At 45.7% G+C, this 26,676-nt stretch overlaps 1 protein-coding gene across 40 annotated transcripts in view; it reads left to right on the plus strand.

Annotated features, from left to right (window-relative positions):
* The window catches only part of SEC31A (SEC31 homolog A, COPII coat complex component), a 57,872-nt gene extending 31,818 nt beyond the window's left edge, over positions 1 to 26,054 (plus strand). For 6 of the 40 annotated variants that reach the window (XM_083756299.1, XM_083756308.1, XM_083756305.1 and 3 more), the window contains 12 exons: positions 726 to 852; positions 1,480 to 1,625; positions 1,806 to 1,979; positions 3,756 to 3,932; positions 7,114 to 7,240; positions 9,232 to 9,585; positions 13,533 to 13,571; positions 17,930 to 17,988; positions 19,147 to 19,434; positions 21,287 to 21,406; positions 24,033 to 24,104; positions 25,470 to 26,054. In XM_083756299.1, coding sequence (XP_083612425.1) covers positions 726 to 852; positions 1,480 to 1,625; positions 1,806 to 1,979; positions 3,756 to 3,932; positions 7,114 to 7,240; positions 9,232 to 9,585; positions 13,533 to 13,571; positions 17,930 to 17,988; positions 19,147 to 19,434; positions 21,287 to 21,406; positions 24,033 to 24,104; positions 25,470 to 25,649 — 1,863 coding nt within the window. In that variant the 3' untranslated portion in view covers positions 25,650 to 26,054. Of the gene's footprint in view, positions 1 to 725; positions 853 to 1,479; positions 1,626 to 1,805; positions 1,980 to 3,755; positions 3,933 to 6,352; positions 6,446 to 7,113; positions 7,241 to 9,231; positions 9,586 to 13,532; positions 13,572 to 17,929; positions 17,989 to 19,146; positions 19,435 to 21,286; positions 21,407 to 24,032; positions 24,105 to 25,469 lie in introns of all 40 variants that reach the window. The other 34 variants (XM_083756310.1, XM_083756321.1, XM_083756318.1 and 31 more) reach the window with 9 other exon arrangements.
* Positions 26,055 to 26,676: the final 622 nt, after the last annotated feature.

The raw sequence follows: 26,676 nt of genomic DNA on the forward strand, positions 1-26,676 counted from the left end.
TTAGATGTGATTATCAGGCAGAGGGTTGTAGATGAGTCATCTGACTAGTCTATGACTTCCCTTACCTGATAATCTATTTTTCTGTGTGGAAGAAACATTCAGTCAAGCATTCTGTGGTGGTACATTCCAGGTATCTGTTTGTGAGAACTAGGCCTCAGAAAGAGGAAACCTTCAAAATGCTGTAGAGAAAGAAGTGGTTAGGGAGGATGTAGTTATTGGGTAGGGAGGAATTTGGAGTGCATGATCTTACACCCCAAGTTGGGATAATCACATTTTAATGTTCCTACATGTGAATCAAAACAAAAACAATTCCCTGTAGGTAGGGAGAAACTAGCACAACTGAAATGGCTAGACTAAGACCTTTCTCCTTTATCCGTTAGTTTTCTACTTGCAAGGCTTTTTAAAAAATAGGAGAGACATTCCAGAAATGTGATTCCCACCCCCGCAACCTGCAATATGAAGTAATATTTTCTATTTTACCACCACATCCTGCTGCATGTGTAGATTAGGCAACTACAGATTTCACTTGTACAAAACCATGACACAAGATTACTGTAGTGTAGTAGTAACCAGTGAATAGTGTGCATGTCTTTAGATCCTGTTTTTAATGAAAGCTTCTGCAGAACTGCTTTACTTTCTTGGCTAGGATACTCAATCGGTAAATGTACAGCATTAGAACAGGGCAGTCATAATATACTTGTTTGTTCTCTGCCTTTTCTTCTCAGCTCATCACTGCAGTTGTGACCAAGAACTGGAAGGAGATTGTCCAGTCTTGCGACCTGCAAAACTGGAGGGAAGCTTTAGCTGCCGTGTTGACTTACGCAAGGCCAGATGAATTTGCTGCTCTCTGTGGTGAGGAAACTAGACACAGATGAAGGTGTTGGGTTACTCTTTAATTAAAATGCAACGTATCTTTTTTATAGCTTGCATTTTCCTTCACTGAAATAAAATATATGAACACATCTCATTTAGTAAGCAATTAAGCACACAGGATTATTATTATCATTTAAAGCATTTTTGTCTTACCATTCATCTGAAAAAGGTTTCTGTCATGGCTCCTACAATATCAGTGAAAAGACTGATCCAACTTGCAGGCTTACATTCTTAAAAGGCACAGCACAAAAGGAAAAAGGGATTTGGAGGGATGAGGCAGGGAAGCGAACTCGAGCACTAATTCTTACAAAGTTCTTGTAACCACCAGCTGGAATGGATCAAATGACAGCATGGCTTTAGTAGCCTCCATTTCCTGGTTCTTATAATCATAGGTTTTTCATGATGTTTAGAATGGGCAGCTGAGATTAGCACTAACCATAGCTTTGCCAAATTTGAATGTCGTAGCCAATGCTGGCTAGAGATAACCAGCAAATGGAAAAGGGAACACTTGAGCCCTTGGTACACTTGAACACTTGGTACATTTTTAACAGTGCAGGTTTTAATTTAATGGATTCAAATATGCACTCTTTTCCTTCTAATTCCTAGATTTGTTGGGCTCTAGACTTGAAAGCGAAGGTGACAGCCATCTGCAGACTCAGGCTTGCCTATGTTACATTTGTGCTGGAAATGTAGAAAAGCTGGTTGCCTGCTGGACTAAAGCTCAAGATGGAAGCACCCCACTTTCCCTTCAGGTAGCTCTTCGTTAACTAGTTCCTTTTTGGGTCTGGTCCCCTGTGAGATAACACGACCCCTTTAAACTTTATATGAAATTCTACCGGTAAAAAAAAAGGGACCCACATGCAGATAGAAACTCTTCAATCCAAACTGGCCTGCTTTCCGCTTAACTATTTCCTTTTTCTTTCTCCCCGCAGGACCTCATTGAGAAAGTGGTTATCCTGCGCAAGGCGGTGCAGCAGACGCAAGTGGCCGACGCCAGCACAGTCGGGGCTCTCTTGGCCGACAAGATGAGCCAGTATGCCAACCTCCTGGCTTCGCAGGGCAGCACCGCTGCAGCTTTAGCTTTCCTTCCCGAGAACACCAACCAGGTAAACGGGCTCGGCTTTTGTTTCCCTCCCTTGCCTTAACACTAGATTGGCCTTTGCTAACCTAACGCCCTTCAGATACTGTGGAGTGCAGCAACGCATCAGCCCCAGACCTTGAAGGGAACTGAGGAACTTCAGCTGGTCCAAAATGCAGCTGGGCTTTCACTTACCATCTAGGGAACCCTGTTTTTAAACAGCTGCGTTGGTTTCCAGTTCGTTTCCAGGTCCTATTCAAGATGCTCACATTAGGTTAAAGCCATAAACTGCTTGCACCCCAAATATCTGTCTACTTTCTGGAGGGGGGTGAATTCTTGGTAGTTCCACTGCCCTCAGAAGTTTGAGGGTCTTCTGGGAGAAGGTGCTCTATGTGGCAGCCCCCAAGCTGTGGAATTCCCTCCTCTCGAGGTTCATTTAGCACCTTCATTATGTAATAATAATAATAATAAATTTTATTTATTCCCCGGCCAGAGCCGGGCTCAGGGCATCTAACACCAGTAAAATTACAATAAAAACATAATAGGGGGGGGGGACCCAATTTAAAATACAGGTTAAAATGCAATTTAAAATGCAGCCTCATTTTAAAAGTAGCCCATGGATCAAAATCGTAAGGGGAGGGAAAACATAAGGGTCAGACTGAGTCCAAACCAAAGGCCAGGCGGAACAGCTCTCTCTTGCAGGCCTTGCGGAAAGATGTCAAGTCCCGCAGGGCCCTAGTCTCTTGTGACAGAGCGTTCCACCAAGTCGGGGCCAGTACTGAAAAGGCCCTGGCCCTAGTTGAGACCAATCTAACCACCTTGCGACTTGGGACCTCCAAAGTGTTGTAGTTTCCGTCTGATTCTTAGTTTTTTTCATCTATATCCCGCCTTTCCTCCAATGAGCTTAAGGAGGCATACATGGTTCACCTTCCTGTTTTACCTACACAACAACCCTGCGAGGTGGGTCAGTGCGCGTCTGGCCTGAGGTCACTCATTGAGCGTCATGGCTGAGTGGGGATTGGAACCCTGGTCCCATAGGTCTCAGTCCAACACTCTAACCCAGGCATCCCTGAACTCGGCCCTCCAGATGTTTTGGGACTACAACTCCCATCAACCCTAGATAACAGGACCTGGGGTCAGGGATGATGGGAATTGTAGTCCCAAAACATCTGGAGGGCAGAGTTCAGGGATGCCTGCACTAACCGTTACACCACACGTTGATTCTGAAGACGCACCTCTTTACCCTGGCATTTGACACTTAAGAGAGATTTGTATATACATTGGGACCTGCCCTATTCTCTTGATTGCCATCTGTTTTCAATGTTGTATTTTTAAATAGTTGTAACCCACCCTGGGGCCACATGGTGAAGAAGGGTGTGTAAGAAATATAATGATGGTGATGGAGAATGGATAAATGAGTGGCTGAACATTGAAGGGCCCATTTAGGCCAGGACAGGTATGACTGAGTGGAAATTCCTTGTTGGTTCAGTTCTTCTGGCTTTGGAGCAGGAGCTATAAAGAAGAGCTGTGTTGAAGCTCCCAAACAACTCCTACCTGCAAGATGCGGAACACCCCTCATCTTGCAAAGATTAGATATATTTGTGTGTCTCCTTGGGTCCCTGCTTCAGCATAGGCGAAAAATTATTCCGCTGCTGCAGTAACTCGAGTCCTCGTGCCTTCTCACGACTCTATTCTCCTGCCACCTTCTGTGTCAAATAACGAATGCGCCAATTCTCTTGATTGGATCCTGCTTGCTTGTGGGGTGTATGTGTGCAATTTCTTGTGGTTTCTTTCCTCTTTGCAGCCAAACATCATCTTGTTGCGGGAAAGGATTTGTAGAGCTCAAGGAGAGCTTTCCCGGGCCCCGGAAGCACCAAAGGTACCTTATGAAAGACAGCCTGCAGCACCCAGGGGGAGAATCGGACCTGCGGCTGGCCAGGCGCAGATGCCACAAGTCCCAGCCCAGCAATACTATCACCAGGTAACGGACACCTTCAGCAGCCACACTTCAGCTTCTGTGGATACCCAGCTTTGCTGCAGCATCGTTCTGCCTAATGTTCTGAGCATTCAGTGCCCACAGCGTCTGTATGCAGTGCCTCTTGCAAGTCTTTCCAGCAGCAGCTTCTGCGTGTGCTTTTTCCAGTTTGTACACGTGCTTTTCTGAAAAGCGATCATGGGAATCTTGCGAGCCAGCCTGCCTGAGTGTTTGTTTTGATGCCACGCAAGCTTTTGCTGATGGGAAATGCTCTTTTAAATGCCGAGTGTTGTAGCCTTAAATCCTGCTTGGGATATTTCCGCCTGCTTTCTTTTCTCCCTGCCCTCCACCACCCTTTGCGTTGCTTTAATTCCCTGTGCAGATAATGAATTTGGGGCGTGTTTTGCCACTACCCTTTCAGCTTGAAATAAGCTGGATATTTTGCTCCAAGGCTTATGACTCCTCAGCCTTCCGATATATTTGCCAGACAGCTATGATAGCAGGCTTAAAACACAGTTAGGGCAGGCTTGTAAATACAGTGTTGTCTGGGTGATCTGTAGTGAGCAAGCATCTTCTCCAGGTGACCAAGCCTAGAAGTGTTTATAAGCTAAAAGAAAAGAAAATGTTTTATTTGACGCAACAAATGACAAGTATAAATGTTTGTGGAGAGGTGGCTCCTGAACGATTTTATAGTTTAAAGGTAAAGGTAAAGGTACCCCTGCCCGTACGGGCCAGTCTTGACAGACTCTGGGGTTGTGCGCCCATCTCACTTAAGAGGCCAGGGGCCAGCGCTGTCCGGAGACACTTCCGGGTCACGTGGCCAGCGTGACATCGCTGCTCTGGCGAGCCAGAGCCGCACACGGAAACGCCGTTTACCTTCCCGCTGGTAAGCGGTCCCTATTTATCTACTTGCACCCGGGGGTGCTTTCGAACTGCTAGGTTGGCAGGCGCTGGGACCGAGCAGCGGGAGCGCACCCCGCCGCAGGGATTCGAACCGCCGACCTTTCGATCGGCAAGTCCTAGGCGCTGAGGCTTTAACCCACAGCGCCACCTGCGTCCCTTTTATAGCTTAGAAGCAGCCTATTTGCAAGGCTGTTCTTATGGATAGAGAGCATGAAACTTGCACCTCGTTGTTCTCTTGCCTCTAACACACCAGGAGAGACCAGCACCAGAGGCTGTGTCCCCCCTGGCATGTGCACATTCTTCTCTTCTTTAAGCACACAAGTTGTTGGCACACATCTGTGTCTAGAGAGAATGGAGTGTGCCCCCAGGGGTGATGTCGGAACCGCTGTACTAGCAGCACCAGAGTGACTTCCCCGGACACACTGCCTGGGCAGTGGGTAAGGGGGTCCTGGCTGCCCAGATGACAAGACCCTCCTCTCAGCCTCGCTGATGTGGCCCAAAGGAAAGCGGAATGGTATATTGTAAATGGGAATGGCTCACTTTGTCTGTGAAGACATGTGCTGGACAGGCTTAAGAGTGAGTGCTGATTCCACCCTGTTTCTGATGTGAAAGGCAAAGCACAAATCAGTCTCTGTATGTGGCTGAAGTCTTAAATGCAGGCAGAAGCTGCTGTGCTCTTTGAGTCTTGCTCCTTTCCTTTGTGTATCTTAATTACATAATACCATGTATTGATTCTGCAAAGAACATAATGTGTCTTACTCGTGTCTTGATGTTGTAATATCATCAGGCCTTTTGTTTGTGCAACAGCGCTCATTGGTACAGAGTTCCAGCACCTCTTTTTTTGCTGCCCATAGCAGCCATTTTGTGCTGTCACCCATGGCACTCATCAGTATAAGCACGGGCACCTCGTGTTGTTTTTTACAAAAACATAAAAGCACTGCATGGCATTATCCCAACCCAGCAGCTGCAATAGTCACAGAGCAATCTGGTGCCCCCGCTGAGTTTTGTATGGCCAGGTGTGCTGTGTATGGTTCTGTCTCCCCCACCCTCAGCCCACGTTCTCTACTTGTATGCTCTGGGAGTTCATATCTTCCACAGGGCTCTCTGTCGGTTCCTGAGTTTTAAAACAATCCAGTCGAGTATTAGACAAGCAGCACTTGGCACCGAGACTGCAGCTTGTTAGGGATGCAAAACATGACAAAATAAAAGCATCCTAGTCAATCCAACAGCACTAACCAGGTGAAATCTAAATCACCGCTGAGCATTCGCTGCCTTCTTCCCCTGAGCTGCTTCTCTTTCCCCTTGCTGTCTTGTCTTGGCTGCTTGGCTCCTAAGAATATAGTGATCGAGGTCTTAAACAATCATAACTGTTAAGCAGCATGGCAAATAGGGGGTTGGCATTGTTTGGTGTTTTGGGGGGCATTTTTTGAGCATTCTGGCTGTTTTGACACCCTTTCGGACTTTTTCTTCTTTTTTCATTTTGTTTTATTTTTCCATGATTGGTATCTCTCTGTTCAATTCAGGTTAGAGTTGCCCCTACTGTCACTACCTGGAGTAACAAAAACCCCACTGCCCTTCCCAGCCATCCTCCTGCAGCCTCTCCCTCTGAGACACAGGTATAACATTAATTATTCCTCTTTGAGCAGGATCTGCTCTCCTTGTTACTATTATTTTTTAAAATAAAAATTGGACACTTGCACACATAATCCCTTTCTATGCCATTCCTATGCTCCCTCCCCGCTCCCATCCCCTTTTTTATATACACACTTCGCAATTCTCAGTGCATTCCTGGCCATCTGGGAAGTAGGCACAGGTTTCAGATCAATCAGATTTCCCAGCCGGCCTTGCTGTATTTCAAGATGTCTTCTCGCCTGTGAATCAGATTTTGAGTTCAATCAACGAGGCCCCCGTAGTTTCCACTGGGGGGTACAGGTGGGCTTAATTCCTTCCCGCCACATTCCTCCCTCCCTAACAAATTGAATAAATGATTTAGCCCTTAAAAGCACCTTGAGTTGACCCTCCCATTCCCCATAATGAATTCAGCGCAGGTTTTCTCCATTTTTCGGCATTGCAGGTGGATGTTGCCAGTTTCTTGGGCACCCTGTTGCATGTTCTGTCTTTACATTCAAAGTAAGGTGGGAAGTGGAAAAGAATTGTGTGTGAGCTAATGAGTGCTTTGAGAGCAGGACTTTGAACTTTGCAAACTGTCCTTCTGGGCCAAGGCTTCGCTTCTTATGCACCTAACCAAACCTAACCTTTCTTCTCTTCCCAATTTGTTCCCCAGGGGGAAAACCCTCCTCCTCCAGGGTTTATGCCAGGGACTGTTAATCCCAGCGCACCACCACATCAGCCGGCGCCTCCTGCTTACAGTATGTACTCTCAGGTCGCAGCACAACAAGCGTATCCACAACGTAAGTAGCACAATCTTCCTAGTATCCCCCCCCCCCTTTATTCTTATTACATTGAGCTTGGTGTGCTATAAACCTAGGTTTGTTGTTGTGGCAACCCTGGTACCCACGAAGCCTTTGAACCACTCCCTCCCCATCACTGCTGCCATGGTCACAAGGGGGTAAAAGTGGTCACATCTTTCTCCCTTGAAAAGTACATAGAGCTGAAGGAGGAAGTTGTGAGAATACGCTCATTCCGTCAGCGCCCTGAGATCTGCAGATGAAGGGTGGTATACTACTACTACTACTAGTAGTAGTAGTAGTATCATACACACACCCTGGCAAGGCAGATTGGATGGTAAGGGGCCTGTTGTGCTACTGGGAGACCTTGCACTGGCTTCTGCTAGAAGCTGAATCTGGACCAATGTTGTGAATAACATGGCAACTTGGATTATTTTCCCCATTGTATCCCAGGAGCATGGGATGGCTTGTATCTTTTATGACTGTGAAGGAAATTAAACCTGCTCTTCTTTCTTTCTTTCTTTCTTTCTTTCTTTCTTTCTTTCTTTCTTTCTTTCTTTCCTTCCTTCTTTCCTTCTTTCCTTCTTTCCTTCTTTCCTTCTTTCCTTCTTTCCTTCTTTCTCTCTCCCCCTCTCTCCCCCTCTCCCTGTAACTCCATTCTCGGCCCACCATGCTGCTCGGGTTCCCTTTGGGATTGACAAATTTCTCTTCAGGCATCATAGAGGCATTAAATAAATGAGCTATGGATTTTGCAGTGAAATAGCTGCAACCTTGTGATATTCATTTGATTTCTTCTCTCCCCATCGCCCCTTAATAACTCATCTGGTAACAGCACTTAACATTGAAGCAATTTCTGCCAGGCAGCATGGTGGGGAGCAGGGAGAGCTTTTGAACAGACAAGTCAAAGAATTGTTGAACATTAAGGGTTGCTATTTCTAAGGAGGAAATGGCACTTGGCTGAACAATGTGTCTTCTAAATTATTCAGGGAGGGTGAGCTTCATACGTGTCTTTGGTCTCTCCCTCCCCCCACTGCCCCCCTTGCCTCTTTTTAGCCCCCTAGAGCAGAGAAGGGGAGATCCCATGGCCCTCTGGGTCGCATTTGGCAGCAGCATCTCACGGGCAACAGATTCCCCCATCCTTGACCTAGAGATCGATTATTAGAGATTAGGCGCCAGGCAAAAACGTTCCTCTTCAACCAGGACTTTTGGCCAATTAACATTATATGGCTTTCTAGTGGGGTAGGAGCTGAAAACAACGCCAATACATTTCACATCTGGCGACCAATGTGCCCCTTTGGGTAGACGAGTCTAAAAAATCTGGGACACAAATGTTCCTGGCCCTCTAGTGCAGGCATAGGCAAACTCAGCCCTCCAGCTGTTTTTGGACTACAACTCCCATCATCCCTAGCTAACAGGACCAGTGGTCAGGGATGATGGGAATTGTAGTCTCAAAACATCTGGAGGGCCAAGTTTGCCTATGCCTACTCTAATGGCTATGGAGGCTCATTTGCCTTATTTGCCATGTCTAGGAGGATTAGTTTGGTCAAACAGGGTATACATTACTTCTGGTAAATGTGCCACCATAGCAGCTAGACGGCTGTGAAAATTTGTGTCCTGGGCTCCTCTACCCATGTACTATCTGAGACCAAAAGGGAGCATAGGTTGCCAGATGTGATCCCCCCCCCCCCGATTCTAAATGTGTCTGCGGGGAGGGAGGGTTATTGCTTTGTTTTGCTTTCGTTCTCATTTTATTACGCATTCTGTGTTCTCGTTTTGTATTTTTATGTGGTTCACCGCCCTGTGATCTTTGGGTGTTGTATGCAAATTTAATTAATAATAATTTTTCGTTTTTATCTTCCGTATTAAAGCAGGAACCTTGATCTGGAATGCTTAACCTGCAGCCCCTCTTAGGAGGGCTGTGTTTTCTCCCGTTTCGGCTCGGCCTCACTTTACTAACATAACCTTCTCCTTTCCCCCCACGCTCTCCGATGTAGCTTGCCAGCCAGCGCAGCAGTATTCTTTCGGAACGGGGGGACCGTCGCTCTATCAGCCCCACCAGCAACAACCTCCTCCGCCCCCTACCTCGGCCTCTTACGCTAACCCTAACCCTCCTTACATGTCCTCTAACCCTCCCACCTCCATGCCCTCCCCGCTGTACCCAGCCCAGCCCCAGCCCTCCCCGACCAGCTTGAACCCCAGCTCTTCTCTTCCTCCTCCCCCTCCTTCTGGTGCCTCCTTCCAGCATGGCCGGCCAGGAGCCCCAGCATCTTCTCTGCCGTATGCGCTGCCTCCTGGACCCTCAGGTACAGAGCCGGCAACCAGTGAGCTCGCTGCATCCCAAAGAACAGGTCTGCGCTTGCAAAGGGGCCTTTGTTATGCATTTGGGGGGGTGGGATGGGGTGCACGTTTCATTTATCCTCATCGTTTTGCATGTGTATGCTGACACAGTTTCACACAAAACTGGTGGCACTCTGGTTGCCTTCCGTATAGGACCAGCAGCTTGCTCTATCCAGAGCAGCGTGAGTGACCAACCGCCCCTGCCGTGAGTCAATAGAGCATCCAGAGATAGTCCCAGGAGTCATTTGCTGCATGTTGTTGTTGTTGTTGTTTAGTCGTTTAGTCGTGTCCGTCTCTTTGTGACCCCATGGACCAGAGCACGCCAGGCACTCTTGTCTTCCACACTGAGAGCCAGTGTGGTGTAGTGGTTAAGAGCGGTAGTCTTGTAATCTGGTAAACCGGGTTCGATTCCCTGCTCCTCCACATGCAGCTGCTGGGTGACCTTGGGCTAGTTACACTTCTCCGAAGTCTCTCAGCCCCACTCATCTCACAGAGTGTTTGTTGTGGGGGAGGAAGGGAAAGGAGAATGTTAGCCGCTTTGAGACTCCTTAGGGTAGTGATAAAGCAAGATATCAAAGCAGGCTGTCTCCTCCAGCACCATAATTCAAAAGCATCAATTCTTTGGCGACCAGCCTTCTTTATGGTCCAGCTCTCACTTCCATACATCACTACTGGGAAAACCATAGCTTTAACTATACGGACCTTTGTTGGCAAGGTGATGCCTCTGCTTTTTAGGGTGCTGTATAGCTGTATATTTGCTGCATAGAGGCTCTCAAACTGTAGAAGGGGCTTTAGCTGAACGTTTTGGTTTTAACCAAAAACAAGACCAAAAGGAAGTCAAGACATCAGTGCTGGCAGCTTTCAGTCAACGGCTTACAAGAACAGGGCTTTAGAAGGGGACCTGGCTCTTGTTTGTTTGCCATGCCCCAAAATTTCCTAGCCAGTTGTTTAACATTCACAAGCCCCCCGCAGAAAAGTGTGTTATCCGCTATCAGTTTGCTAGATTTTTTTAGCCTGCTAGGGAGATCAGGGCCACCCCCTACCTCCTTTACTCTTGCAAGAGCCCCATGGAATCCTCTAGGGTAGCCTTTCTCAGCCTGTGGGTCCCCAGATGTTGTTGGACTACAACACCCATCACCCCTAGCTAGCAAGGCCAGAGCTCAGGGATGATGGGAGTTGTAGTCCAGCAACATCTGGGGACCCACAGGTTGAGAACCGCTGCTCTAGGCTGAGAGATAGTGGCTGGCCGACATTCACCCAGTGAACTTCAGAACGGAGTGGGGATTTGAACCCAGGACTTTGCAGCCCAAGAGTCCAGCACTTAAACCCCTACACCACACTGACTTTCCTAAGGTACGGTCACTTTACCTGCTTACCACTGCAGTTGCACCCGTGCCACTCTGGAAAACCTGCAGAGCTACAGCCGCGCTGCACAGACCAAACATTTGTATTTATGGAAGTGTGTAATTACAGGAAGCCTTATACTTCTCTGAAGTGGCAAGGGAGCAACCGCTGTTGCCCATTGGGAGCCAGAATCCCTAACAGGCACATAGCCATGATGTGGGAAGGGTCCTCTTGGTGCTCTGTTTCTCACTTCTTAACAAAGATTATCCCATTAGCAAGCTTTGAGGTGGTTTCAGGAGAGCATGGACCAGGGTTCTTGTTTTAAACCCAAGGTTGGGGACATTTTGGGTGGGAGGGAGCAGAAGGCCGACCTGTCCCTTTAAAATAGTAATGGTAGTAATTCTGGAAACTTAATCATTGCATACCTTATAAACATGACGCCGTAATTCCAACCAGAACAAAACCTATTGGCCGCTGACCTATTATATCAATGCTCCAGCCCTTTATATTCATTGTTAGCTGAAGTTTTTCCATTGGGATTGGCACCAGTAAAGGGGGGGGGGGGGCGAGCGACAGTTGTTCACTAAAGGTGAGACTCGATATCGATGAAGCAATTTAGAAACCCTTTAAAGGTATGTTTTTCTTCTCGCATGAACTAAACAAGCATGTCTGGAACATTTGCTTCTGCATGTGTGTTAGCATGACACAAGAACGTTTGGCCCAAAATGAGAGAACTGTGAACTTGCTTTTGTTAATGTTTTTTGTCTTGAGCAGCTATGGGTGCATGATAACAGACCTGTTTCTTTATCGGTGTCGTTCAACTCTTTAGCTTTCCTTTCCTTGCAAATAAGATGCAAATAAGCATAACAGGAAGACACAAAGCTTTTGTCAGGGACCAAAACTTTGTATTATTATTATTATTATTGTTATTGTTATTGTTATTATTATTTTGGCCAGGGTATGAAGGGAGCAAGGATATTACAGGTTACAGTTTTGGATGAAATTACATTAGATACACAGCAGCTGTTCCTCTTTCCTGGTAGAAAAATGGGTTAGAGTGCTTTTGAGTTCACTTCAAGAAATACAGCGTGTCCCAGGATGCCTTGCAAAGAGTTCTGTGGACTAAAGTTTTCTAATGGAGGTAGCTTCCATGTTCAGTTCACAGCTGAACTTTTAAAACAGATGTGGTCCTCTAGATGTTGAGCTTCAGCTGCCATCATCCCTGACTGTTGGATTCCAGACAACTAGAGGTCCATGCCTAACCCATCCCTGTTTTTGCAGGGATATCCCATTTTCACTTTGATAAACAGGACTAGTGATGTTAAATTCTCGAGAATATTCTCAAATATATTCTCGATTAATGAGAATATTAGATAATTTTCATTTAGATAATTTTCATAGGAGAATATTCATTTTAATGCATTGAAAATGATATAATTTGTTAATATACATGTTTATTCATGGGTAAACTTGTTCAGATGGCAACCAAAAACTGTAAAGATACTTTTATTCAGTGGGGCAATGCAATGAATTCATATTCTTTGATTTTTTTTTTGCACCAAACTTGAAATTGAAAATTCAATTCAAGTCTATTACTCAAGCCTATTACATACAGTTGAAAAACATAGGAATTCAAATGTTCATCAAATTAAATGAATAGCATTTTTAAAACTAAAAAAAATAAAAATGGTTTCTGTAGCTCACATTTCAGAACTGCCAATGGTGAATGACACAATGCCCAGTAATGTAACTGGATCAAAAAAATAATCATTCATTACTTATACTGGCAATATCACAGCATGATTTATTATTTACTAGGTTTTTTAAATGTGGGTTGTAAAACTGGTTCTTACATTAGAACTTACAGTTTGTGGAGAATATTCTCCGGAGAATTTTCCAGCAGAGAATATTCACGAGAATATTCTCATTCATGAGAATATTCTCACCTCACATCACTAAACAGGACTCTGGAACCAAGAATTTGGAACCAGGCCTTGCAGGCCTTAAGCCCAGCACAACACCAGCAGCTATTCAAATTGAGTTCTCTGAGAATCCCACGCTTCCTGGGAAACTCCTCTAGGTTTTCTTAGGCAGGAGGTTGTGGATACTGAGTGCATTTCCTTGGAGAAGGTGTCTTGTTCTTTGCTGCTTAGGCAAACTCTGGGGCTGCATGGCTAAACTGGGAGTGAGGATTGGTAAGAGCGGACGCTTGAAATCTGTTCTTGAAATCTTAACAAAAAAAATTCCTTCCAGTAGCACCTTAAAGACCAACTAAGTCAGTTCTTGGTATGAGCTTTCGTGTGCATGCACACTTCTTCAGATACACTTCTTCAGATGTGTATGCACACTTCTTCAGATGTGTGTATCTGAAGAAGTGTGCATGCACACAAAAGCTCATACCAAGAACTGACTTAGTTGGTCTTTAAGGTGCTACTGGAAGGAATTTTTTTTGTTTTGACTATGGCAGACCAACACGGCTACCTATCTGTAACTTGAAATCTTAGAAGGTATTTTCCAGCACACGCAAAGCTTGGAAAAAGCTGGTAATGGGAAGGTAGTGTATCTTTTTTTCCTTTTAAATTGCTCCTGAGGTTTTTTTGCGTTTTGTCTGCAGACTATCAATCCATACAAGACCAAGCCAGTATCCTGCAAGGTGACTTAGCTACCTTTTATAAAATGGAAATCATTAAGGCACAGCACGAACATCTAACAAATTGGACTCTAGCAGTGCATGTGACCGCAAATTCAATACTTTGTGCTAATAATACTTGTTAAATCCAATGAAATTTAACACTTGGTAACATTTTAATGGAGACAAATGGTTTGACTCAAATAGCAGAGCTGGGATTTATAACCACAGATGTGATCAACTTCCAAAACAGATGTTTGTTGCATTCATTGAGAGAGGAGTAACGCTCTGAAATGTTAATTTCCATGGTCTGCACTATAATTTTCGAAGCAGTCTTTTGCACGAACAGGACAGCTGCCTTTCGTGTTCAGAAAAGCTGAGAAGACAGTTACACAATCTTCCGAATAGTTGCGACTATCCTTAAAATCAGGGCGTGTGTATTCTGCACTTTCCAATAGAACGTTAAAAGAAATTGCACCTAATCAATCCAAGTTCTGTGTCCAAAAAAATCCAGAATCATTTGCTTAACTTGGGCAGATTGAACAGATTTGCATAAGCTATTTGTAAACTAGCTCCTGCTTGTGCTGATGGAAAAGATGAGGAATTGCTGAGGTCGTGAAGATGTCTACCTGCAGTTCTTCCTTTCGGCACAGGAAATAGGTTTTGGTTAAGAGAAGGAAGGAGAGCAAACTCTGCCTCAAACTCAGGGACATATAATAATAATATTATAATAATTTATTATTTATACCCTGCCCATCTGGCTGGGCTTCCCCAGCCACTCTGGGCGGCTTCCAACAAAATATTAAAATACCGTAGTACATCAAACATTAAAAGCTTCCCTAAACATAGTCAGGGGGCCTCTAAGTTAGACTGGTACCACATTCAGTATTTGTAGGGTTTAAGTGTTGGTTTTCACCAGGCTCTCTCAGTTTCCCAGGTGAGAGACTTGCTCATGGGGGGAGGGAAGAGAAAAAGTTGAAATGCTAACAGCAAATATTTCTCTTCTCCTTTGTTTTTCTTATTTCGCCTAATTTATCCTTCAACTTTCAGCCTTTAAAAAAAATGATTTAGTTAGTCCTGGGAAGGGAGAAAGAACTGTGAAGAACACTGAAGTTCTCCCTGCCTAGCCTTGATTGCTAGAAATCTTAATCGGAAACCCTGCTAGCTTCCAAGATTGGAGCAATCATTATCCCCACACTCTCAACCTATATTTTCTATAATGAGGACTAGAATCTTCCTTTGGAAAAGAAACAACGCCGAGATTCACAGAAAGTGAAATCCTGTTCCCAGTACACACTTACCTTCTTGCCCTTAGTTGCAAATGAGCTGCAGAACCATGGGAATCCAAATTTCTCAAGGAAACTGAGTTAATCCTAGATTTTAAGAGAATGGGAGCTACAGTTTTATAAAAGAAAATTATAGCACTGTGGTTAAAAACTCCAGCTGTGATTATTTTTGATTAACTATCGGTGTTGTGTAACAAACCTGCATTACTTTTTATTTTACTTGAATGGCCCTTGAGTTCAGATCAGTTCAGAAGATCCCAATTTAAGCTGTCCCCCTAAGCATGTTTGTTGGGGCAGGAGAGGTCCCTGCATACTCCTGAGCCAGAGCAAATTCCACCAGGAACATCTGCAGCTACTGATTCCGGATTCACACTCAGTATTGCTTTCATTCATTTTCAATAAGGCTTATTCGGAAGCCCTTGCCAATAGACGATAACATCAATGTGTGTTCAGATGCCCAGCTGGACACTTTTGTCTGGACAGGTTCATAGCTTTTTTATTTATTTAGATGATTTATTTGCTCCTTAGCCTTCTATTCTTCTTTGCAAAAGTAAAATCTCTGAGCGGTTCACTGATACCGGCATAGGCAAACTCAGCCCTCCAAATGTTTTTGGCCTACAACTCCCATGATCCCTAGCTAACAGGACCAGTGGTCAGGGATGATGGGAATTGTAGTCCCAAAACATCTGGAGGGCCAGGATATATATGTGACTTAAGAGGTTTAAATGATGGAGTCTAAAGAAGGAGAATAATATTAATGAAGAGCAAAACAAGGAGTTTTGTGAAGAATTTGGTACAGTTGAACATATATGAGATAAGCTCTTGACTGTATTTGGGTTATTATGATTGTAAAACCTTCTGTAATACTGTATAAAATTAAAGATAATAAAGGAAGAAACATCTGGAGGGCCGAGTTCGCCTATGCCTGCCATAGAATTTAAAATAAAAATGCAGTAAGTGCGATTAAAATATTGCAGTTAGTGATCAGGATACAGCAAAAATATTGTAATGAACTTCATCCCTGAGGATCATCTAGTCTGCAGTGCAGGAATATGAAGTTTCCCATGTGGGGATCAAACCTGCAACCTTGGCGTTATCGGCACCTTCCTCTAACCAACTGAGCTATCAGTTTCCTGGACGGAACGCTTTCATGAGCGAAGCTGCTTTTTCCAGGGAGGCACAGTAATTGGCACTGCAAACGCAGGGGGCTCGCTGCATTTCAGCTCCCAAGCCCATGAGGCTCAGTAGCAGCCAGCCGTTGTTACTCTACTCCCCAGTTAGTGATTATGAATTCAAGCGGCAAGATCTGTGGCAGCGCACTCTCCCTCTGCGAGACAGACTTCCTGCCAAGCAGCAGCAAAACTTAATTAAGTGACTCAAACGAGCATGTTCACAGCAGCTTTGTTCTTTCCAATTTTTACCAGTTTGATCCAAACCATTATTCTTTTTTAATGTTGACACTGCTGTGGATTTATAGGTTACCAGGAATTACTGATTCTCTCCTGATATCCGTGCTGCAAAAGCTGGTTGTCTTTTTCAGTGGCCTGCGCTGGAAAGGATAGGCAGTGAAGATCTAAACCTGCCGTGTCTCTGCTACCAGTTGCTGATTTAATCCTAACATTAGCAAAACTACATCTATGCGGGAACCTAGGCTCGAAAAGATTCACTGCTGTCTTCAGCAGACCCAGTTCCATTGTAACCAACTAATGGTTTTGCCCATTGCATATCCGAATATGTGTCCTTAAACCTTTTATTAATGCAAATAGCACAGGCATGTTCCCAGATTTAATCCTCCTCCCCCAGTGCAAAATCCATTGTCCTTTGCGAAGGGCAGTGCCCAGTGTTAAAGTTCGTATGCAGAAGGTCAGTCCTCTGCACCTCCAGGTGGTCAAGGACTCCTGCCAGTCAGTGATAGATCAGAGGCAGGGAGCTTCCAGCCCATGGGCCAAACAAATGTGGCCCTTCAGGGCTTTGTCTGGCCCTTGGCACTCCACCCAGACTACAACCCTCACGGGCCTTGCTTCACATCATCCTCCAGTGTTTTTGCATGGCTGGAATGTGTCCTTCAACTCTGATCATGCCTCTTGCTTGCATTGATGGAGGGTAGATAGTTGTGTGAGTGAGCGCTTGTAGGAACTGGCCTCCTGTCCAAAGGTAAATTGACATCTACTCCTATGCCCACGTTTGCCTCTGGCCTTGACCGCCACTGTTATGTGGCCCCTGGAATCTTCCCCAGAAAGGAATATGGCTCTCAAGCAGGGAAGTGTCCCCACACCTGGTGTAGGGGAAGCTTCTAAGGCTAAACAACTGTGCTTAGATGGGCCTATTGTCCAAATCAATACAAAGCAGCTTCTTTGTTCAATCACCATGAAGGCTCTGCATCCCAGACTTCCAGGGCGAACCAGTAGAGGCATATATTTTGACAAACGGTGGCCAGCACATCGTTCTCTGTTGGAAACGTTTCGGGGCATCGATCAGCATTTAAAACCCCAGAAGCGCCGAAATGCTGCATTCCCCTGAGCAGCAACACGGTATTCCAAAGTGGTGTCTGTTGCTAACAACGTCCGAAACAAATCTCTGAAATTTCAGATTTTCTTCGTTAGCCCAATGATAGAAATGTCAATGACCGTATTAAATATGTACCGATAAATAACAAATATATGTGATTATGCTAATTGTACTTGCAAATCCATGCCAGATTGACAAAGAGCGCTGTAATGAATGTTAATCGTAACTGGAATATTGTGCCGACAATTTACATAAAGCTTTGCAGGTAGTATAAACCCTTCCCTCGTGGGGCTTGCGATCTGCATTCTGGTAGTGGAGGCAGAACATGCACAAATATAGGAGCAACTAGTTGCCTTTAGTTCCCGTTGAGCAGGAGGAGCAAGGGAATTGGGCCAAAGGCTATGAAGGCAGATGTGGGGTTTTGCGTTATTTGCATTCCTATTTCAAATACAGAACATGCTCATCCCCTCTCTGAAATTTCTAGATTCCAATGAAATGCTAGCCTCTAGTTAGAATGTGGCAAAATTTGCTCCTCCTGCTTTTCTGGGACACTTTACATTCCACTGATATTGTTTGGTCTTGTTGCAGGACCTCAGAATGGCTGGAACGACCCCCCTGCTTTGAGCAGAATTGCAAAGAAAAAGAAGGTAGGTTAAAAGAAACTTAGGACGTGCCAAGAGTGACTTTGAAGGCCCTTCCCCAGGTGTCTCTGCGATCAAAGGTGGCAAACAGAGAGAGGGTTATCTTAGCCTGTGTGTTGTTATCCTCCCTGATCAGCAAAATGAGGTTTTTAATTGTTCCAGTAGGCAAGACAGGACTCAAGAGGTTAAGATCTCTTGGATTTAGAAAGAGGAGGTTTTTACCTGCCAGATATGAGACTGTATTATGAGGTATCCTATCTTTGCTGGTTGAAGGAATGGATAACATTCGAAAATTCACATATTCTACACTTAGAAGGTCATGACAATATTTTTGGTTGGCACGCTTATATATGGTATGAAAAGGTGAAAGTTCATAAAGGATTTTGAAATATAATTAGGGGAAAAATGTATACAGTATGGAATAAATACAAGAATCTATTAAAAAAACTTATGGAACATGCAGAAATGGTGAAAATTACCGGAAGAATAAGAAATCAAGATAACAAACTTTTTATAAAAGAATGGAAATGGTTTATTGAATATTTACAGATAAACTGTAAACAGATTAGAACATTGGCAGGATTGTTGTAATAGCCTGCAGTTTTATAAGAGTTTATAATTAAAGTAGATGAATGAATGAGCAAATTAATTTGGATATGCAGAAGATACTTAAAATAAATTTAAGGAACCGCAGAAAGAGGGGGAAGGAAGTCAAGTTTTGAAATGTTAAAATGATTGTAAAATTAGTGAAATGTATAAACCTGAAAAGCATATTTTTTAAAAAGAAATTCTCTTGGATTTGTTTTAAATCTATTATCAGAGGGCTTGCGAACGAATTTCAGTTTATGAAAGACTGGAGCATGGAAAAATCAACAGCAAGTTATACATGAATGAAGCTTGCCTGTTCCATCAACAGCTTCAAAAAGAACTCCTTTAAACTTAGCTAAATTGCTGGCTAGGGCTGATAGGAATTGTAGTCCAAAACGTCAGGCTAGCAGAGGCTGATTGAATGCCCGGCGAACAAGGAACTGAAATAACCTTTGATAGGTGAACAGCCCTCAAAACAGTGGTAGCAAATATCATTTCCTACTCTTGCCTAATTTTATCACACACCTGTTGCCACAAGAACTCAAATGAGCTCTTCTTTTCCTCCTTCTGCCTTAGGTGCCTGAGAACTTCCTGCCTCCGGTTCCCATCACAGCCCCGATAATGAACCCCATGTCGGACCCTCAAGCCCAGCTGCAGCAGCAACAGCAACAGCAGCAGCAGCAGCCAGGAATGCCTCCTGCCCAGGTTCCGTTCCAGCCCTCGCATCTTCCTCCAGGCCAACCTAGCATGCCAAGTCCTTACCAGAACGTCCCACAACCTGGGGGCCAGACCATCATGACTCCTGCCATGTCCATGCCCAGCATGGAAGGGGCTCCTGGAGCGCCAATTGGCAACACCATGCAGGTAGGAGCTGGTGGCCAGGTGTCTTGGGCTGGCTGGATGCCAAGGAGTGGTGGGAGGCACCAGCCTCACTTCACAGACAGGGAGGCCATTATCTGGTTCAGGGGTCGGCAACCTAAGGCCCATGGGCCACAAGCGGCCCATTGGGGTTGTTTAATTGGCCCATGGACCCCTGCCGCCCGCTCGGTCAGCTCCCGTGCGCTAAATTGGTGCGGAGCAGAGCAGGGACCGCCTTCCACGATGCTGGCCGGCTTCCCATTGGCTGCAGGAAGCTCCTGTAGCCAATGGGAAGCTGCGCACGCCTCCTCCGCGTTGGAAATAGTGTTTGTGCATGCATGCGCATGCGCACACACTCCAGCCCAAGCCACAAAAACTTTGCCGACCTCTGAATTTTGGTTGGATCCCCTCTATGCCTGATGTGGTAGCAGCCATGTAGCCTGGACAGGCAGCTGTCAAATTTCTGAACGGCTGATTGTTTCTTCTCCCTCCCACTTGCTCAGTGGGAGGTCTGCGGGGTCCTGCCTGAAGAAACAATCACCCTTTTGACTTGGGGGATTGTCTTTGAAAGCAAATGATTGGCAAATGATCGTGAGAGCCTTGTGGGTGGGTTGCTATGCGGTGAGAGACGTTGGCTCATTTGGAGCTGCATTGTTGAGGCAGGCAGGTTTTGCCCATTTCATTTGATTTAGATCTTACTGATGTTTAGGCAAAGGTTAGCATTTGCTTTCCCTGTCCCAAAATCATTCAAGGGTGCAGAAATATGCACTCTAAACACCTGATTATCCTGTAGTAAGAGGGAACCCAGCATGAATGGGTTTTATGGTAAAGCACGATTAGCAGGGCTGCTTTAGCATTAAGAGGCAAATGTGGCAGGGACCATTAAAGGGCAGCAGATTGGTAGGTGTATAGAAACAAGAGTCTTTTGGCCTTGGACTTTGTCACTGGACAGTTGTCCCAGAGTGGATATTAAAGAGGGGTTCTTGACTGAAGGAACACAGTGCCACCACCATGCCGAAGCTAAGCAGGTCTGAATCGGCTCAGTGCCTGCATCGGAGACCACCTGGGACCTGCATGTCCATTGACTTGGGTTCCATGATGGAATATTAATGTAAAAATATAAAGGGGGGAGGATAGAAAATAATACATGGGAAGTGAGTTGCCAAGAAAATGTTGATTGTGGTCTTGGAAGTGCAACAGAAAGGATCATTCAGTTTGTAACTTAAGGGTTACCGTACTTTTTGCTCTATAAGACTCACTTTTTCCCTCCTAAAAAGTAAGGGGAAATGTGTGTGCGTCTTATGGAGCGCATGCAGGCTGCACAGCTATCCCAGAAGCCAGAACAGCAAGAGGGATGGCTGCTTTTGCTGCGCAGTAATCCCTCTTGCTGTTCTGGCTTCTGGGATTCAGAATATTTTTTTTCTTGTTTTCCTCCTCCAAAAACTAGGTGCGTCTTGTGGTCTGGTGCGTCTTGTAGAGCGAAAAATATGGTAATTGTGTTACCAGTAAGAAGCGTGGAAGTGTTGCTTAGCAGTCAGGCAGAATAGCATGATTCCTAGTGGAGTAGCACCTGCTCTAATAGGCTGTGTAGTTCTGCGGGAATTTTCCCTTTGTATGTTTTTCATTGAATGTCTCCATGCCCCAAACAAGGCCTGAACTGGAAGTGAAATCCTCTCTGTCCCTTTCTCCTCAAATCATACACTCTTTTTATTTTGCTTCCTCAGTATCAAGACCTTCCCTCTGCATTCCATCTGTGTTATTTAAGTGACTTTGCTAACATGCGGTTCCCCTGGAGTAAAAAGACTGGGAGCAAATGATGACAAAGCGATATTCCAAATTACTCTTCCTTCCCCTCTAGCATGTGCAATCCTTGCCAACAGAGAAGATAATGAAAAAGCCCATACCTGAGGAACACCTTATCCTAAAGAATACATTTGAAGCTCTGATCCAGAGGTGTCTCTCTTCAGCTACCGATCCGGTATGTCCTTCATGTGTTTCTGTGTTTTGGTGGTGGTGTTTTTATATAAAAAATGCATTTTATGTAGTGTAATCACACTTTCAGAGCTGGTGGCATCCATCACTGTGTGGTGAGTCATCAGAAACGATTTATCACCAGCAGCTAGGCTCTCGCCAAGTGCTTCAGCTATTCAGCCTATCAGAAAAATTGCAGTTACTGTGTGATTTACACAATGGGAGGGCATAATCTTAGGCTGTCTTCCCTTGCGGGCGACTCGAATTAAGATAAGTGCTTCTTCCCCAATCCAAATGGTTCAAGAAGACCTTGGAAATGCAGAGGGCAGCAGCAAAAAATGAATGTTTTGCAGACACGGCCGAAAAAGGATTCAGCACCTTGGAGAGCTGCAAGTGAACAGTGGTAGGGAGCTGCAGATGGGCTTGTGGCCTGACTCTGTGGAATGCAAGTTTATATTGTAATTTTGGTCTGGGGGCTTGGAGTGGTTGGGTCCAGGGATACCAAAGAAGGATGTCAAAGAGATATCTGAAGAAGTGTGCATGCACACGAAAGCTCATACCAATAACAAACTTAGTTGGTCTCTAAGGTGCTACTGGAAGGAATTTTTTTTGTTTGTTTCTTGTATGGCAGACCAACACGGCTACCTACCTGTAACTAGTTCTAGTGTTTTATTAAAAGGAAAGGTGTAGACTTACAGCAAACCAGCCTGCCAGGTCTCCCAGCCTTTACAGACACGGGGTGGACTCTGCAGCAAGGAGATGGCTTGTTTGCACCCAAGCAAATGTGCATATGTTTTTTATAGACAAAGCGACATACACCACTTTGCCAGGACTTCCCATCACTTCACCTGATCAGGTGAGGGTATCGGTGGCAAATTCCCAAATCTTACAGATAGTTTCCCTTACTGGGCCCAGAGCCCAGCACCCGAAGCCGACAGATGATGACATCAAAGCAAGCCAGTTTGCTTATATCACAGCAAGTGAATATAAACGTATATGAGCTCATTGCTGCAACTACCAATTAATTGTGGTAGCTATCTTGATTACCAAGATAACTTCTGGAACAGCGCACCTTTGATTCAACACAGGGAGGTAGGGAAGACACAGGAGCATTTCCTGTTGGTTGACAGCAGCAGAACCGCCTTCCATAAGCTGAGTGCTGGGTTCTTACTTTCACCTTCAAGGACACAGTTCTCTCAGGAAGATAATTGTGATTCAGACTCGACTGAGGAGCACCTTCCTTTCTACCTCAAAGCCAGCAGTTCTGTGCGCCCTCTGTGCAGTCCCACATAAACAACTTGGCTTGTGCAACCTGCTGCTCTGAACCTTCTGGACCAAGGGTTGGGAACCTCCACTCTGTGCCAAAATTGGCCTGCCTGGTCATTTTCATGAAACGAAGCCCACCTGCCCCACACCCTGTGTCATATGTGACTTGGGGTATGGGGCAGGTAGATTCTTGGCCACAAAAAGAAGGACTGAACCCATTTTCAGTTGATGCCTGGGGAGGTTCAATCCTGCTTTGTTCAGGTGTGCCAGCCAACTGCTGGAACCAGCTGGTGCGCCAAAGCCTTGCCTAAAGTAGGATTGACACCCCACACATGTGCATCAGCTGATGTGTGGGGAGTTGAATCCTACTTGGGGAGGAACTTCCCCCATGCTTAGGAGGCACATCAAAGTACATAATACCGTATTTTTCGCCCCATAGGGCGCACTGGCCCATAGGACGCACCTAGTTTTGGAGGGGGGAAATAAAGAAAAAAACAATTATTTCCCCCCCAGGCGCGGGGCTGGGGTGGGGGAAGCCCGAGCTTCCCCCGACCCCAGCCCCCAGAACAGGCAGCTCTCCGCAAGCCTTGGGAGACCGGTGCGACTTCCCGCCGGGCTCCCACGCCTTGCGGATATCTGCCTGAAGCCCAAACCAGGTCGGGGAACAGCGGGATGGTGGCGCTGCACCTCCCCGCTGCCCCCCAAGCTTGTGGGGCTGGCGGCGGGGAGAAGCACGCTTCTCCCCGCCGCCAGCCTCCAAACCAGGTCGGGGAACTGAAGCCCGGGGCGCGCTGCGCAGCACGCCCCAGGCTTCGAGATGCAGGCTGCAAGTGCGTCCTATAGGGCAAAAAATACGGTAATTCGTATGTATGTTTATGTTGGAATACTGCCGGGGAGACGGGGGCATCGGGCAGGCTCTCAGCTGGCTCCAGCCACCGGCCGGCATCCGGGCGAACACCGGTCTCCCTTGGAACAGCATCAAACAGCGACACGAGCCTCAGATATGTTTAGAGACTCGTGCACGCTCTATCAGCAGATAGAGCTCTATCTTCGCACAACAGAAGTGGTGGACAGAGCCATGTGTAAGCATAATTTACAGCATTTTATTCAGCAGCATGAACAAAGGAAAAAAAACATGTCTGCTTCCCTTCGTGTCCAGTAAAACAGCAAAAGCAATATACAAAACGTAAGTTCCCGGCAAGCCTGTGCTGGAAGTAAACAGGCATGTGACACACAACAGTCATGCCTGTTCCTTTTAAGGTGGAATGGAACTATATCCTAACAGTTTATGTGTGCGTGCTGGTTGAGCATTGATAAAATTTGATAAGCTTGTTTAACGACTTCCTATGTTCTGGTCTCTTCTGTAGCAAACCAAGAGGAAACTTGACGATGCCAACAAGCGCCTGGAGTTTCTGTATGATAAACTTAGAGATCAGACAGTAAGCTTTATTTATCATTGTGCATTATGCTTTGCCCTGCTCAGATTATCTTCCTTGCATTTCATCTCCAAGCCAGGCATTCTAAACTTCAGCAGCTGAACTGCTTCCTTCAGATCGTTCTCCAGCCTTCCTTATTTATTCTTGCATTGTTTTCCCGCTTTTAAAAACTATTTGTTAGCTAGAAATAATTCCTGTTCTATAAGATGGGTCTGCAGTGTTTTGCAGAATAAGTAAATGCACTTCCTGGGTGGGATTTGGGAATCCGTTTTTGAAGCGATGTCACCAGAAGGTAGCTTTGTATGTGGCAGCTGGCTGTTTAAGCGATCTGACAAATGGAGCATGTGGTAATTTCAGGCTGAATGTTGAGTTGGGCTCCTGCGAATCCCAAGAAAATGCTTAAAACCGTCAGCACCCATTAAACAGCATTAGAAATCCCCAAGCCAGACCAGCTGTAAGAAGTCCATATATCTGTTTCAGTGTTCTGTCCCTACAGTGGCCGAGCAGAATAAGACTGAGCCCAAGGGATGACTTGTGTGTATTGGGGAACCTGGGCCACCAACTCCCACCAGCCCCAGCCAACATGGTCCAGTTGGAGTCATCTGTAGGGCCACAGCTTCCCCATCCCTGGCCTACAGCATCGGTCTTTATTGGGAGTCATGCTGACTCTGAATAGACATTGCACACAGTTGCTGCCCCACTTGTGCAGATGCTGGTGGTGTCACAGCACAAAAAAGCCAACTCTTAAAAGTATTTGCTTCCAATCTCCAGCTGACGTATCATCCAGAACGGCATTTCATTCTGTACCAGAAATGCTCTCCATATGGGTTCCATTATGTGGGTTGGGGAAGTCCTGTAGTGGTGCAGGAGGCAACATTCTGAGGTCTTGGCTGGGCAGGGCAGGAGAGGCAGACACACTGTTCCACATGCCCTGGAGCAGGGTTTCCCAAACTTGGGTCTCCAGCTGTTGTTGGACTACAACTCCCATCATCCCTGGCTAGCAGTGGTCAAGGATGATGGGAATTGTAGTCCACCAACAGCTAGAGACCCAGGTTTGGGAATTTCCTGCTAGAGGAACAGGAGAAGGGACTACTACTGCCTTGTGCCAACCTGTTGCCGTTGGCGCTCGCAGCTGTCCTTGGAAGAAGTTGTTTGCTTGCCCCAGTTGCATCTACCTTTGGGAAGTCGTGTAAAATAATAATGCGGCAACCATTGATGAGGACAGATTTTCCAGTAGCCATTTAGCCACTCCACTCTGAGTGGCGTGCTTGGGGCCAAGAACACTGGCGTGATGTCAGGTTGCGGTGCCCAGATATCTCTCTAAAAAGGGTACCTTCTCAATTGTGTTTTCTTTCCCCCTCCCTCCAGCTCTCCCCAACAATAATCAACGGTTTGCACAACATCGCCAGGAGCATCGAAACACGGAACTACACAGAGGGGCTGAACATCCACACCCACATAGTCAGCACAAGCAACTTCAGCGAGACGTCCGCCTTCATGCCGGTGCTCAAAGTGGTCCTCACCCAGGCCAACAAGCTGGCCGTGTGAAGTGGGCTTTTTGCAGAGCAGAAGCATCCTGCTTTCAAAGTGGCATGCTGCGAGATGGACCCCGGCCCTTAGAGCATGATGCGATATAGAAAGCTGGTCACGACAAAGTCATTTTCTCTTCTCCCTCCCCACCCTACCCTTGCCGCAGATGAGCTTCGTTTTAGAAGGGCCAGCAAGTCCTGGTGCTTTTTCTTTCTCTCCATCTTTTATTACCCTTATCTGCAGATAAGTGTATTTAATTGCGCCACGTCATATACCCCATTTTAAATGCATGTTACCTGCTGCTTTGAAAGTGGCTTTTAAATACAGCAAAGAGGGGAGTTTGCGTGTAAGGCTGACCTCAGAAAGCAATTTCCCCCCCACATTCCTCTGCATCAACAAGCAATTAAAATGTTTCAGATTCTATTTTCTGTGTGCGCTGAGTTATTATTCCTCCTCCTTAAGGCTTCCGCAGTCAGTGGGATTTAGCTTAATTAATTTTTAGCTTGCTTAATAGTTTAATGCCTTTGCTTTCGTTAGGCCGAATGGCTATTTATTTAAACCCGTCGCCTTGAAGTTATGCATATATGCATATATATATATATATAATATGCCCCCTTTCCATGCTGATTCCTTCTATAATGGAGGCCAGATCGGTGCCAGAGCAAACTCATCAAAATGGTACTAAGGTTGGTTTTGATAGATCAGACAGCAAAGTTCCCATGTCTGTGAGTCTGTTGGAATGATGGCATCTTTCGAACATCTTGTGCGTGTCAGCTTTCAAAACAATGATTTCCAAACTCTCTACTTTCAGGGAACACACAATGGCTTGTCTGCAAAGCTGTCCTTTTGTGTTGCAAAGGATTTTGAAGCATCTTCAGGCATATGCACAGTTCATCTGGGGCACTGGCCCGGCCCGTGAGGCCTTACCGTTGCCCCAAATGAAATAAAAATGTGATCACAAACTCTGTATTCTCTGGTATCTACACCTTAGAAGGGAAGATGTGAAGTGGAGAGGTGAGTTTTATTTATTTATTGGCCTGGAGGC

This window comes from Podarcis gaigeae (genome assembly GCF_964106915.1).
Source record: "Podarcis gaigeae genome assembly, chromosome: 9".
Taxonomy (NCBI): Eukaryota; Metazoa; Chordata; class Lepidosauria; order Squamata; family Lacertidae; genus Podarcis; species Podarcis gaigeae.